The sequence below is a fragment of the Anomalospiza imberbis genome, chromosome 1 (genome assembly GCF_031753505.1).
Source record: "Anomalospiza imberbis isolate Cuckoo-Finch-1a 21T00152 chromosome 1, ASM3175350v1, whole genome shotgun sequence".
Classification (NCBI taxonomy): domain Eukaryota; kingdom Metazoa; phylum Chordata; class Aves; order Passeriformes; family Viduidae; genus Anomalospiza; species Anomalospiza imberbis.
In genome coordinates this window covers 113,255,365-113,270,039 of record NC_089681.1, presented here as the reverse complement: position 1 = coordinate 113,270,039, position 14,675 = coordinate 113,255,365, and the positions used below count along the sequence as shown (strand labels likewise).

The 14,675-nt window shown below is 35.6% G+C and overlaps 1 protein-coding gene across 4 annotated transcripts in view; it reads right to left on the bottom strand.

Moving 5' to 3' along the window:
* Positions 1-14,675, bottom strand: part of TOP2B (DNA topoisomerase II beta) — a 60,629-nt gene that overhangs the window by 33,791 nt on the left and 12,163 nt on the right. For all 4 annotated transcript variants that reach the window (XM_068206723.1, XM_068206732.1, XM_068206727.1 and 1 more), the window contains exons 2-8: positions 8,875-9,048; positions 8,095-8,185; positions 6,063-6,126; positions 4,744-4,889; positions 4,245-4,342; positions 2,595-2,807; positions 2,342-2,515 (exon numbers count right to left, since the gene is read on the bottom strand). In XM_068206723.1, the coding sequence (XP_068062824.1) occupies positions 2,342-2,515; positions 2,595-2,807; positions 4,245-4,342; positions 4,744-4,889; positions 6,063-6,126; positions 8,095-8,185; positions 8,875-9,048 (960 nt within the window). The remainder of the gene's footprint in view (positions 1-2,341; positions 2,516-2,594; positions 2,808-4,244; positions 4,343-4,743; positions 4,890-6,062; positions 6,127-8,094; positions 8,186-8,874; positions 9,049-14,675) is intronic.

The window sequence follows — 14,675 nt, the reverse complement described above, 5'->3', positions numbered from 1 at the left end:
TGCCCCAGCTGTCAGAACAATTCCATACAAGACACAAAGACAAAAATACCCTCTGAATCTAGAGAGCTGCCAAAGATTATTATAACTTTTGAATTATGGGGAAAGCTAGTGAGAACTGCATAACCTTCTTTTTCCAAAAGGTAATGATGGAATCCCTATCTTGCAAACTTCAGGTTGCAAGGGTATCCAATTAAGCGCTAACAAAAATCCTAAAAATGAAGCTTTGACTGTCTCCTATATACTGTTCTATTCTTCTCATAGCCAACAGTTTCCATCAATTTGGAGATAAGCTATATTTGAACTCTATGGACAGATAAATGGTTCATATGGTAGAAAAATTCAGAAGCTAACTATAAATTTGAAGATTTCATTTAATTAGTTTTACCATTTCAATCCTATTTTCTTCTGCATTTTTAAAAATTATATTTATTTTATGAAAATAAATCTGAAATCTAGAATAGTCCTGAATTTGTTGCTGAACTCCAGCAAATTTTAGCAGGTTGGGATTCTCTCTCCATGCAAGACTACCTTCTGACACTGCAGATGTACTGGCTGAACATTTCTGCTAAAATGATTGGTAGTGTTAGTTAGCAGTGCCACCATATTGAAATTATCATTAGATTGCTATGTTAACAGCTGAGGTTTCTACTACAATTTCTACCACAGCTACTATTTGAAAATCAGAACTTAAGAAGACCGTATTTAAACAGTTTTGAAGTCTCAGTGAAGGTTATCTGTACAATTGTTAATAGCTACAAACATTCCTTCAAATGCTGTATCAGAGCCTGAAGTCAAATCTTGTGGTGGTCTGCTATGGCAAAATTTTGATTAAATGGGGAGCTGAAAATGGTAACAAATTTACAAGAACTAAAAAAGGGAGTTGTACCTCAACATACTGCCTGACCTCCCAAACACCCCTCAAGAAACACCACACCAGCAACCTAAAAAACAACTTACTTGGATTATAGCAAGTTTAAATAAGGTGGGGGAAAGTTACAGGCTGGGTGAAATTTACCCAGATGCAGAAACAAAAAGCTGTCAGCAAACAGTGATAATTAACAGCTAGAATGAGCTCCCCACCTGTTAGCAGATAAGGGGGCAGGCAGCCGATGCAGTTATACTACCCATTATGTCCCATCAGTGGGTAGCCGCTCAACAATTGCTGGTGAGGGAGTTCAATGCCCAAACATCCCACACCCAGTAACAAACAAAAAGCACGGATTGAGAGAGTGGGGAAAACTAGGAATTACAGCACTTACTTTTGAAGAATACACAGAACTTCTTCCTAATCATATTTCAAAAGAATATATAACCAAAAACTGGCTACACATCACCTACCACCAAGGTTAAAACTGACATTGCTGGGCACCTGCTAGACTAAGTGCAACCACCAGTGCTTATGAACCATTTGTGCTACCAATAGAATTTTCTTCTGACTCTTTCAACAGAGATCTGAGCAAGGAGAGGTTTCAAAGTGTCTGATTACCAATTCTTATCTTTCCCATCTTTTGGAAAGCTCCTAGTTAAGATTATCTAGAAACAGTATTACCAGTTACTGGGACTGCTTGTTCTAGTCTTGTTAATTCCAGCTTGTTAGATCTGCTACCTCTAATAACTAGACTGTTTAGTAAGAGCTAACAACTTAACTGCCTAGTTGTTAGATCACTCATCCAGTGCAATTTGTGAAGAGCAGAAGTGACAAACACTTTTTCACCATGGTGGACCACAGATCTCTAAACCTGTTTCATGCCTAAAAAATTAGAGTTATGCTGGTTGATTTCAGGCCTTCCTGCCTGACCACCCCCACAAGCTGAGAAGCACCAAGCTGTACTTTATTTAGTATGCTGAGCACACTGCTGCTTTAGTATAAAAAGCTTTGTAATTATAAATGGACAGCCATTTAATACTTTATGGACAGAAATGGCATTTAATGCTCAAGGAAACCAAAAGCCATTTTTCTCCTCCAAAACTTCCTACTGGTAGCTTTAAAGGCGTTTGTACACTTTTTAACCTTACTTTCAGAATTATCTTATTACAATGTGTAAAAAAGGAAGAAATAAATTAGTTCCATTTTCTTCAACACCATGTATGCTCACATAAGACATCAGTATCACCAATAATGATTACTAGCGTTTTCAAAAGTAGTGCTTATGTAGAAATACTGCTATGAATGTATTTTGATTGCATCCAATTGCTCTGCCAGCTCCTCTCATGCAGAGGATTACCTCACCTATTTATTTATAGCAACCCAGATTCACTTTTTTATCAAACACCTGACTGGGCATAGCCTCAGCATGCATTTTATCATTTCCATTTTGTACCATTTGATCTAACCACTCACCTTTGTGGTAGCTATACTATTTACAAAGCTGATCTGCTGGAACCCTTTTTCACTCAGAGTGAGGCACACATCCCATCGTTCATTCACGACTTCGTGGATGACTTTGAGTGCGACTCCGGTTTCATCCAGCTTGTCCTTAACGTAAAGATCTACGTAGCTGCGAAATCCATTTACCTACAAGTAACAGGTAACAGTCACTACCCTCTGCACCAAATACTCAGTACGGCCAAGATATATCAAGTGATGCTCTTACAGGTAGTTTCTTCCCATTCAGCATGACTTTGACGCCTTTGCATGACCCAGCCAAATCATACGCTCGTCTTGTCATTAGGGCCACAATATCCTTATCAAGCTTTTCCATTTTAAATTTAGACAGATCTGGCTGGAATGTAATGCATGTGTAGTCATCACCTTCAAAATGCTTAATCTTGGGTTCAGAGGTCTTCATCATGTTGTTCATCCAAGTCTTTGGAAACAAAATATTTTAGATGTTAGTTTACAACACATTACCCTCCTCCTTTATTCCCTTTTCTAGCTATGCTGGGATTGCAACAGTTACACAACAAAAAGCTCACAAACTTCCTTTAGAAATTTCCCCTGGTAAAACACTACACAAAGTTAAATGATTTACAAAGGTAAGCACAAGCATAGGCGATAGCATATTTGTGGTTTCTGGAAACAGGCAGGTATTATTACATTGATGGACACAATTCTAATGCAAATGGAGCCTCCCACAGAATTTATTAAATTAGATACAAGTGAGCTGGGATTACAGTCCTTGTTACCCATCCATTTAACACTTTCAATCTACTACACACCTCTACAGAGAGGCTTTTTAGTCTCTGACTCAGTAGTCTCTGAGACAGCAACTTGGTGGCTGTGCAGTGTGCCCAAAAAAAAAATACAAGCCCTCCCCAAAAAAAACAAAAAAAAAAACAAACCACACAAAACAAGGTGTTCAGATTTACTCAGGAGTCTTGTATCATTCCCTCTTTAAGAACATGGGCACATCTGCATGATCAAGCAGAACATCTGCTCACAGCATATATCGAAATCCAGTTCTAATAAATTCTTACAGATTTTGAAAATACTGCAAACACAGCACTTCAAGCCATAAAGCATTTAGTAATTTTCAAAAAGTATACTTGAACCAATATTAATTTGCCCTTTGGCAGTCAGCATAAAATATTACATTTTTTAAGAGACAGGCATAACAGATTAAGTGTTATTATTTATATAGTGATATGACAGCATGACCAGAAATTAATTAATTGTCCAGAAAGTAAGAGAAGAAAGCCCCCAGCTGGGAAAGACTGTGAAGCCAAGGAACTTTGGTATCTAATATTCTGCCAAAGTACTTTAAACTTTTAGAAAGGTGGCCATTTCAAAGCTATATACAGTAGACCTGATCACATTCTTGGTCTGTATGCTAACAATGACCAGTGGGTTCAGGTGGGGAGTTTACACTTAAGTACACATGGGGCTAGTTAAATTCATAACATAAAAACTGAAAAATCTGTTTCTTAACACCATACAAAATTACACAAATAATTGTTTTCATGTTTGCATAGCTAAGTAGAAAGATTTTTTCAACAAATTATACTGCAGCAATTTCAAAATATTTCAATTGAATATATTCCTTTTCACAGGTATATACTTTAGTTTTAATAGAAATTTGGGGGGTTTTAGTCACCTCACACTTCAAATAAAGTATTATTTTACCCAAAAAAGCCTAACATAGAAATACCAATTTTTACCAACTGAACTAACCTAGCCTGCAAACTCTAAACATCCCTTTGAATGAGAAATTATCCATTTTGTTAAACATTCCTGAAATATATGTGTTAGATTTTAGACCTATAACTAAAAAAAAAAGAAAAAAGAGCTTTGAACATTTCTATACCTGCTTAAAGCTGTGTTTGTACTCCTTGCAAGCAGTTTCAACTGTAAACTTTGTACTAAATATGTTACAAAGTTTTGCACCATAGCCATTGCGTCCACCTGAAAAAAAACAATATATAGTAAACTAGGGTCAGTTTAAATTTAGGATAATAAATCATATCCTAATTTATCAAATTTTTTCCCCTGCATTTTAGGAGCAGAAGTGTTTCAATACTCATATATATTACAATTAAAATATTAAAGTATATTGTTTGTTACTCAATAATGAGTACTGACATTAGAGATGTAAACATAAAGTTCTCTGTAAACACTGGTATTAAAAAAGGAAAAGTAAGATCTTTCCTTTACATCTTTTTACTCTAATAAACAGCTATAGTAATGGTAACTGAGTAATCATCTATTATGAAAGAGAAAAGAAAGAAAAATTAAGAAGTGGAAGCATACTGAAGAAGCAGACAATGGCTTAACTGAATAAAACAAAGCACATTAAATAGCCTTGCCTGTAACTTTTTTCTCATCATCATCATAGTTGCTGGACGTTAGTAGCTGCCCAAAGATTAAAGCAGGTACGTATACTTTTTCTACTTTGTGTTCCACAACTGGTATCCCCTTTCCATTATTCCATATGCTGATAATGTTCGACTCCCTAGAAAATAGTGAAGACATTAAGTAAATGAATGCAATCTGTTTAAACACAGTAAATAAAATAACTACATAAAAATATAGCAAAAGACCATATTCTTACCACATTTACTTAGAGGTCTACAATTTTAATTACAAAAAACTCCACTTATTTTTGCTTATTAGATGTCTTGGAAGAAGGAGCTTAAATTGGCCATACATGACAGTATTTCATACAATAACGCCCAAAAATCTGTCTGAAGAGCTTTCACTGTCAACATGAACTGCAACAGGATCCTGACAGTGACAGAATTAAACTCAAGTTAGAGATACAGCTTTTAAGGTTTCATTGAAGTCCATCCAGACTGTTTAAAAGTTATTTCTTGAGTTATGATAAATATTGTGACTTATTTTATGTATCAGTGCCAAAATCCATCAATATCTGGCATTATTAATATTTCTAGCTCTTACACAGAATTTTCGGTTTTGAGTATTAAAGAGTTCAAAATCAGGACAGGTCAGGCAAATCTACAAATTTACAATTTCCCTCCCACTCCATGATGAAAGTAGAAAAATCGCTTCTCAGTATATTTATCCTAAAGGTTAGGTCTGAAAACTAGCTTTCTAAAAAATTTATTATTCAGTTAAATATCACTGAAAAAGTACTACTAAAGGAACCCAGTCAGCATCTACTTAAACACAGTACTTCTCACTTAAAATTATCTCTTCAAGTATTCAGTTTCAAAAAACATGGTAATGATGTATTCGCAATATGAAGTTTCAGTGTGATACAGATGACTAATTCAAACAGTCTTATCCTAATGCTGAAGGAGTTAACACAGAAGTTCAAGAAGGGCAAAACTGTGTTACAAAACCTCAAAGCTGGTATTTAAGATTTGTAAAGAACCTGGCTGGCTATAGTTATGCACTGCCAATTTAAATTTATCATAAATTTTATGGACTTCTGGTTTTTAGCTTCATTCAAACCTTAACAAATGGTTAAGGAATGCAATTCTTATAAATTCAGAATAGTAGCACTTTTAATTCACCGCTTAATCTTAAAATATGAAGCTAGCGGAAACAATTCCAAAAATATTGTGTTTTCAAGAAATCCAATTTCATTAGTAAAATCATTTGTACAAATCTAAACTGCAATAGCACTGGAAGGGAAAGCAAATGAAAGCATGCTTTTACTTACGGATCAATGGATATTTTAATACAAGTCATATTCTTGTCCCTCTGCTTATTGTCAGCAGCATTTACTATGAAACAAAGAAGCACAAATTAACACTTCATAGGCAATTATTAATCTCTTGGTCTGTAAAACTGATTTTATACATATTCTACCACCAGTTACAATAGTCCAGGTATTTCTTAATCTGGTAGCTCTTTGTATATATTTCGTATCTTAGCACTGAAGTCTATAAATACAACCAAGTATCTACAAGAAGATATTTTTCAACCTTCTCATAATTACTGATTCTATTTCTAGCAGTTAGACTATCTCAGAAATAAATATAGAAGTGTATTTTGTGAGCTCATAACTGTTCTTAACATACTGAGCACTTCATTCTTCTCTTGTTCTTGTTTGGATATTCACTTGTTTGGATATGCAGCATGTACGTGAAAAACCCTAGAAACTTATATGCATCACCAGACCAGTTTACACATTGAAACCCACCAAAAAAGTCATATCCATTGAAGTGTGTTTTGACTGCAGCAAAAATTCTCTCTAAAAAGCCTGCAAAACTTGTAGCTAACAGTCTACACAGTTTATGATCAAAACAAGGATAACTGGAAATTAACACTTTAGATCAGAATTAAATTAAACTGCATTGCCATGTATATGAACTACAGGAAGCAGAAATTTGACTGTGGCCACTAAACGTAAAAACATAATACTTTTTCAGTTTCTGTCTCATCATCCATGAAATAGATGAAGGTAAAACCCCAAAACACCAAAGTACAATATATCTTAACAGCTGAGAAGGACCTCAGTATAAGATCACATATTTCAAGGTGCTTTTGCTAAAATCATGAAGTGCAGTTTCATTCAAAATCATGCATAGCTAAAATGTCCCATTTTCATAATGTTACTACACTGTCCCCTAGTTCTCAAACCCCACTCACTGGAGCACTTATCAGTGCTCCATAAAGCAGCAATCAGCTGTGAAGTACTACAATAATGACAGAATACTGATCTTCCTTCTGAATGGGACAATATGGAAGTGGTCCTCCTAACATGAAAAGTCAAACAACTTAGATCTATGAGGCAGCACTCAAAACAGAAGAGATTAAAGGTTTTCATTCCCATGTTTTTCAAATTAAGTAATAAGTTAAAAATAATATTAAAAAATAATAAGCATTATTTTCCATCTGGTTAAGATACATCGCCTCAAAGACAACAATGCTGTAAAGCAATTTTAGAGATGTGGAAAAGTTGTGAACCTAATGAAGGTCACAACAAAACTGACCTCAGTAGACCATAACTTAATTTAGGAGGTAATCCTACCAATCCTTTAAACAGAACTTCATAAAAGCTGGTAAGTCCAAGATTTCATGTCAATTAGGCCAAAATATCAGTTCAGAAGACAGCACAATATTCAGATATTCCACATCTCTACTGCTGATTCATGTGTGCCTGTCACCAACAGAATCATCAACCAGTAAGTCACAGTAACTCAAAGAATTTTGATAAAATTTTCTAAAAATAATTTTTTGTGCCTCATAGTGTTTTTCAATGGCAGAATGATACTCATTTATTTTAAAACTGTATGAAGTCTAGAAATTATCCATGAAAACTACCACAACTATCCTTCTGTACAGAAGATGAAGTTTTAATGATTGATGAAAGGATGATCTAAGCGAACACACAGATAACTTAGAAGTTGCATTCTTTTGGAGGAATAATCTTCTTTCAAATGTCACTTTAAATTGTAGCCCTAAAAACACTTCATGGATTAAAAATCTTGTAGCAATATTAATCATAAAGAATGATCTAGCTTGGACATGCAGTAACAAATATTTACATTTTCTTACAAGTCCAGCTGAAAACTCTTCCCTTTTAAACTGTTCTATAGTTCAAGAATACACTCAGTTTTTATGCCCTATAGTTTAGCAGGATTCAAGTCTGCAATTTAAACTTATATACAAGCTGATGTACTTTGAAAGCACTCAGAAAAGATTGTACTCCACAATGCTAAGGCAGTATTATTGCTAAAAATACTTACCAAGAATTTCATCAAAGATCTTGTACAATCCTGGAACAAAGGTTACTTCTCTGCAATTCATTCCTACATCTTCATCATAAACCCACATTAACTACATGGAAACAAAATAAAATAAAAGTATTTACTATCTTGGTAAACCAGTCTATGATTCTCTATTTCCTTCAGGAACTTTCCTCTTACAGTCTGATTACTGCAGGCATACAAGACAAAAGCAGAAGTCTGCAGAAGTTATAGCTGTACCCACAAAGAATTCCATAATGAAAATCCATTATTTTCTGCTTGGCGGGCAACTCCCAACAGTACAGACAGTGACATTCAAAGCAATTTACAATTTCACACAAACAACTGAAGAAAGTACCAGCAGGAGGCTTAAATTCTCTGTTCTCTACCTAAACCAAGAGACCAAAGCATTTTTGCACTTAGTACAAATGCTACTTACAAATATATACTTATATATGTGTGTGCTCACAGGTGTTTGTGAGCACAGACCTATACACACATAGCTGTCTGCTTACACACATAGGTGAGTGCTGAAATCCAGTATTTTGACTGGATTTCAGTATTTTTTGATCATATCTTTTCAGATGAACCAAGCACTCAATGCCTTAAAGCAAGTCTTATCCCCTTCCTACACATGCACACATAAACAAGACCACAGCTTTTGACCTTCTAATTCAGAAAACTGAGAAAAACAGAGATGCATGTATTTAATAACCAGAAGAGACATTTCCTCATTCAAACAACAAAAATCATTAAGACTGTAAATTTAGTAACATTTACCTGAGTTAAGGGTTCAACTGACCCAATGTAGGTATCTGGACGGAGGAGGATGTGCTCAAGCTGAGTCTTCTTCTGATAAACTCTCTCAACAGACATCTTCTTTGAAGTGTCATTTTTATTAATGCTTTCTGAGTCTTCCTTTTTTGAAGCATTCATCTGATTATCAAATAATGTCTAAAAAACCAAACCAAACCAACAATCAACCTCATTCAATCTGTCACTCTTGAGATATAAACAAAATCTGACAGGGATTTAAATCACAATCAAAACTTGCCATGTAATTTAGATGTTAAGTTTTCAGATGTATTAAGATAAAGCTATCCTTGCAACAGAGACGAATCATGACAGATCCTTAACAAATTGTTGCATATTCAAACTTCAGCAATTTACTAAGCACAATAAACCAAAATAAGGAAACAACAGCACAAAAGGCATCCAATTCTTCAGGTTAAGTACTTATAACATTCATTTTGTGTATAAGCATTTGAATCCAAACCACTGAATACTGTTCTAAATGGTAACAGCAATACTACACTTTTACATTATAGTCTGGAAAATTCATTCAGCGGGACTTAAGAAACATTATAATGCCTCTCCTACTGGCTTCTCAATTACTACAATTTACATTCTCTGTTGAAGTGATCAAACCTGATACAATCCCAGGATGCTTTATGATGAAATGAGAGACACTATTTACAAGAGCATACAGAGGAATGACAAGGGAGAATGGCTTCAAACTGAAAAAGCAGGTTTGGATTATGTATTAGGAAGACATTCTTTACTGTGGGGCTGGTGAGGCACTGGAACAGGTTGCTCAGAGGGATTGTGGATGCCCCAACCCTGGGAGTGTCCAAGGCCAGGCTGGATGGAACTTTGAGCAACCCGGTCTAGTGGGAGGTGTCCTTGCCCATGGCAGGGGCATTGGAACTCGATGATCTTTAAGGTCCCTTACAACCCAGGTCATTCTATGATTCTAAGAAATAAGCCAAGGACTCTAAGAAGAGAAAATCACATAGGCTAATGTTGGAATTTAAACAGAAGTCAAGTCTAATCTGTCTGAATTTTATGAAAAATACCTTGAAGAACAGTTTTATGGTAAATTAACCCACTTTGGGATGGGGAGGCAGGTGAAATAAAGAGATTTGGTGCACTTTCAGCAATTTTTTTTTCCTGATAGATACTTCCTTGCGTTTGAATGAAAACCACATAAAAAAAGGTTAATCTCAGAACAACCAAATATAGACTGGCCCTCTTCTGAGACAGTAAAAGCATACATACAAAGAGACTAGTAATGATGTTTTACAGTATGCATTCCTATCTATACATAGGAATTATCTGAATTATCTTTAAAATGACAGTCAATGTAACTTTAACTCACATGATTTATTTGCCTGGCTTAGGAAGATATAAGGAATTCTGTCTCCACCCACCCAGTACCTGAAATTGCCTCCTTCTCTCAGAGGGGGCTTATCACCTCTGAAGCATGTGTTACATGAACAGTAGAAATCATCACCAGACAAATAATGAGGGCAAAACCCACCTGCCACTAAGGCAAATTTTCTCCTCTCATTTAGCTGTTTCCAGTATGTGTCGATATAAAGTAAATACAGGCTAAACCCCAAACTTCAATTAACCAGTCATCCTGCAAATTTTGTGGCCAAAAGAAGTGTAATCACTTCTCCTTCAACCTAGCTTTTGTTGCAGCCCCAGATAGCACTGAAAGCAAAGGGCAAGAAAGCACATAAATCCATAGGAAAAAAGGAGCAAAGGATACTGAACTCACACTAACAACTTCAGCAGAATCAAAAAGGCCAAACACCAACCTATAGCACAATTCTCCACATATTAATCTCATTTATCTTCTCCTGCTTCTAGTACTCAGGCTTTGATGCCTCTACACCTCCCCCCACCCAGTCGGCACAAGAACAAAGCTTATAATTTTATTCATAACACAGACAATTACTTTTCTTCTCGAGATTTAGAGATCACATTTTTCTATTTTATTTATGAAAATTCTAGGAAACACACTTCCAGAACTTTGAGAGAGGCAGATTGTGTGCGCCAGTGATGACAACAACCAATTATTTGGCCATGAGTAAACCAGAACATGCCAAATGAGAATAAAATCCTCTATTACCTACTCCTATATCTGACAGCATCCAGAGGAAAAGGGGAAAGAACCCAGGGAAGCTCACAATCTGGAACAAGGACTGCATGCAGCAGAGTTGGAACCACAACACTAGCTCTCATGACTATTCTTCTGGAATCTATCTCATTTTCTGCCAAACAGGGAAGCTGCAAAATCACATGGGTGATTAGAGGGCTTTAGTATCCAAGTTAATTTAGCCTTCACAGTTATTTGGTTGTAAACTGTGATAACCCTGTCACCATCACCCTAAAAATATTAGTTATGGATCAACTAAGCAAGCAGAAAAAGAACAGAACTTTTCAAATAGATGCATTAAACTGATATACATGGAAGAGAAGGAATAAGAATTGTTACTACAGAAGCATTGCCAATAGTTGCAACACAATTTTTTTTCATTGAAGTAGTCCTGTGAATGATGTCCAGGCTTTCAATGAGTTTCACTGTACATGTATATAAATAGTTTTATTTTATTACCATCTTTGACATCATATCTCACAGGAATTACCCTTAGCTCACTTACTGGTCCCACAGCACTGTTCACTTGTTCTGAGAGGACCAGTGACTAGCAGGAAAATAATATAATATATCTCAGATTAAATAAGTGTTGGAAAAAATGGAAAAGAGGAGATGTAACTGATATAGTATGCAAAAGAATTCCACATGCAAAGACCATCAAAATCTTGTTCAAACAGAACTGTTCCATTTGCTCCCAATTCTTAGGCCATAAGAAGTTTTTACAGTCAGGGAAGTTTGTGATGGGCAGTTACCACACGACATTTCTTCAGCTGACATGTTTATCAGTATTATATTCTCAGGACTGTTCTGAGACAGCTCTCCAAAATGCTTCTACTCATCCAGTGTGCGAGGACTGGGATATAACCACACATCACAACTCAGCACACACATTAACAGAAAGTGAGAACTTAAACCTTAGCCTAAATATTTAGGCTATAATTTTCCTACCTTCAATAACAAAAATGCTATGGGACAAGTAGAGTACAAGTCAGAAGATCAGCAAAAAGTCCATTTCATTGTGACCAAATAGCTCTAGATTGGGAAAAATTATTACAGAATAGAATATTGGGAAGGGATTTCTACAAGCTATTGCCTTTAATACAATGATAGGAAATGCACTTCTGCTTTCCAGTCAAAGTCTTACTGACAACTTAGAGGAGTTTATACTTTCCTATTTATCAGTAATAAATGTAGAGTATCAAAACTCTATCTTCTGTTGAGATGCTACTTTTAAAATGTTGTCACATTGACAGACAAGGGAGGTCACACCTAAACAAACTCTACTGCCTAAAAAGAGTAGGCCTGCAGAAGTGTCCTTTCTGGGGACAGCTGAGGTTTCTTGTAGGCCAGCATTAGTAAGGATCCTCTGCTACTGTACTCCCTGGGACACCTATGTCCATTATTGCTTATAACACACTCATTGGAACACGACAATATATGATTTAAGAATGGAGAAAAATACAAAAAGGATCAGCATAAAATATTTTCTTTCTGCTCAATGATAAAAAAAAGGAAAAAAGTAGTCTTAACTTCAATGAACTTTAATGCTATAGTTTTTATTAAGACATCACAAAGTATGCCAAGCTTAAATGTTCATTTCATTGTCACAGAGAAGGACAGATTTTATTAATGATGCATGATTTTATTCATACAATACTTCAAGAATCATACATATTCTGCATGCAAAAACCCTCACGTTATAAACATTTAGAACTTATTTAACACACTATTGAAACACAAGCATAAAACAAAAACCCAAAAGTATTCAGCTCTACAGATGAATGTAATTATGCAGGTATGCAAGAATCAGAAGTCCACAGAACTGCAGTTTCCCAGGCCAAGCATTTTGGGCTGTGCTGTAACCAGAAAACCAATTCTGAATATTTTTATCTCCATCTCAAATGGACATTTTTAGAGTTCAAGTGATGCTTACAACTCATTCCTAAAAGAGAAAATCTTCATCACCAAACACAGGATAGAGATCTATAGAAACAAATATCCTCCACAGTCTTCACATTTGATAAAAAAACCAAATAAAATTTAAGTGTTTTCAACTTCCAAATTTCTACTACTTAAAATACAAATAAATGCAACAGGAAAGTCCTCCCCTACTTTTCTTTTTTTTTTTTTGTTTTAAACTGGGCAAGCACTTAACCACAGGGCTGTTTAACTGACAATCTCTGCTGTATATTTTGGAACTGTCTCAAGAATGCCTTTTGTATTCTGTCCTGTATGAAAGATCTTCATATTGTTAAAGCTTCAATAACACTTCTCAAAACAGCATCAGCTGTTGTTTCATGAGAAAACCCCTAAAGAGAATTAACCAAGTGTCACAAAGGGCATAAGTTTTCTGCTTCACAGTATGATTGCTTTTTGCTTGTTTTTTTTTAGGTTACCCAACCTTCAAGGGCTGCTTTACAATTTTAATGTTGCCAATTTTTTATTTTTTTTTTTAGACACAGTGTATGACTTTCTCAATAATCTTGTGACATTCAAGACTTTACAAATTCTTACTAATCTTAGGGACTTTCTAACCCTCCAGATTGGTGACAAATACACACATATGAGTAAGTCAGCAAGACAACCATGCTTAAGTAGTTTGGAAAGCTACAACCTATTGCACTGTTCATCCTCTTTCAAAGACATGCAGTCAAACTTTATACAGTGACCTCTGATGGTGCCAGCTTCCTACATGCTCTTAAACACAGCATAGTGACAACTGGATAGAAAAACCCCAATCCTCAGATGACAGCAATTGCTGCACAGGTTACCAAACCACGACTATCCTGCATGCTGTCACGACCAGGTCTTATCGTGGCAACTGCTTTCCCCAGGATGATAGAAATGGCTGCAGAGCTTCCCTTTTGAAGGTGTTTGTGCCATGAATTTATCTAGTACTCTGTGAAAGCTGCAGTCATTCTTTCCTTTGGTGATCTCCACAGCCAGAACCCAAATAGCTGCTGACAGACGACAGTCTGGCAACAAGGTTTTTACCGTCTACCTTCAACCCATGAACTCACATATTTTGCTTTGGAATGTTCTTTCTTCACATTTTGCCTTTTTCTTTTTCATGTTGTGTTCTCACCCATTGACATTTCTGTGTATAAGAAGGCGTGTGTGACATCCATATTAAGTCAGAGATTTTTATTGCCTTTTTGTAATGAAAACTGGGTCATGTCATCTTTCTTTGAGTTTTGAGCCACTGCGCTGAGTTTGGTTACTTATCCTGCAAACAGCTATACTTAATACAACTAAATCTTAAAACACACTTGATCTAGAGGGTATGGCAGCACCAGAGAAAAGCTATTCCTATCTAAAGACACAATAACATCTAAAACTACAACAAAGAAGGCAGGTTGCACCATCAGTTTCAATCTTGCCACAGCTGGAATATACATCCTTGGTTTGACTCCTTACTTTAAGTGAAGGATTTATTCTTAATTAAGTAGATTAATTCCACACCATAGAAAGTTGACAAACCTGAAAAATGTTAATATTAATGTCTCTCCCCACTTACACAAACTTAATTTTGTATTGGTCACTGTCATAGCCTCCTCCACTGCAAAATATATCCATACAACAACACTTATAAACCATTTTTCTTTAGTCTGTCCATTCCTTCTTATCCCTATTAGGT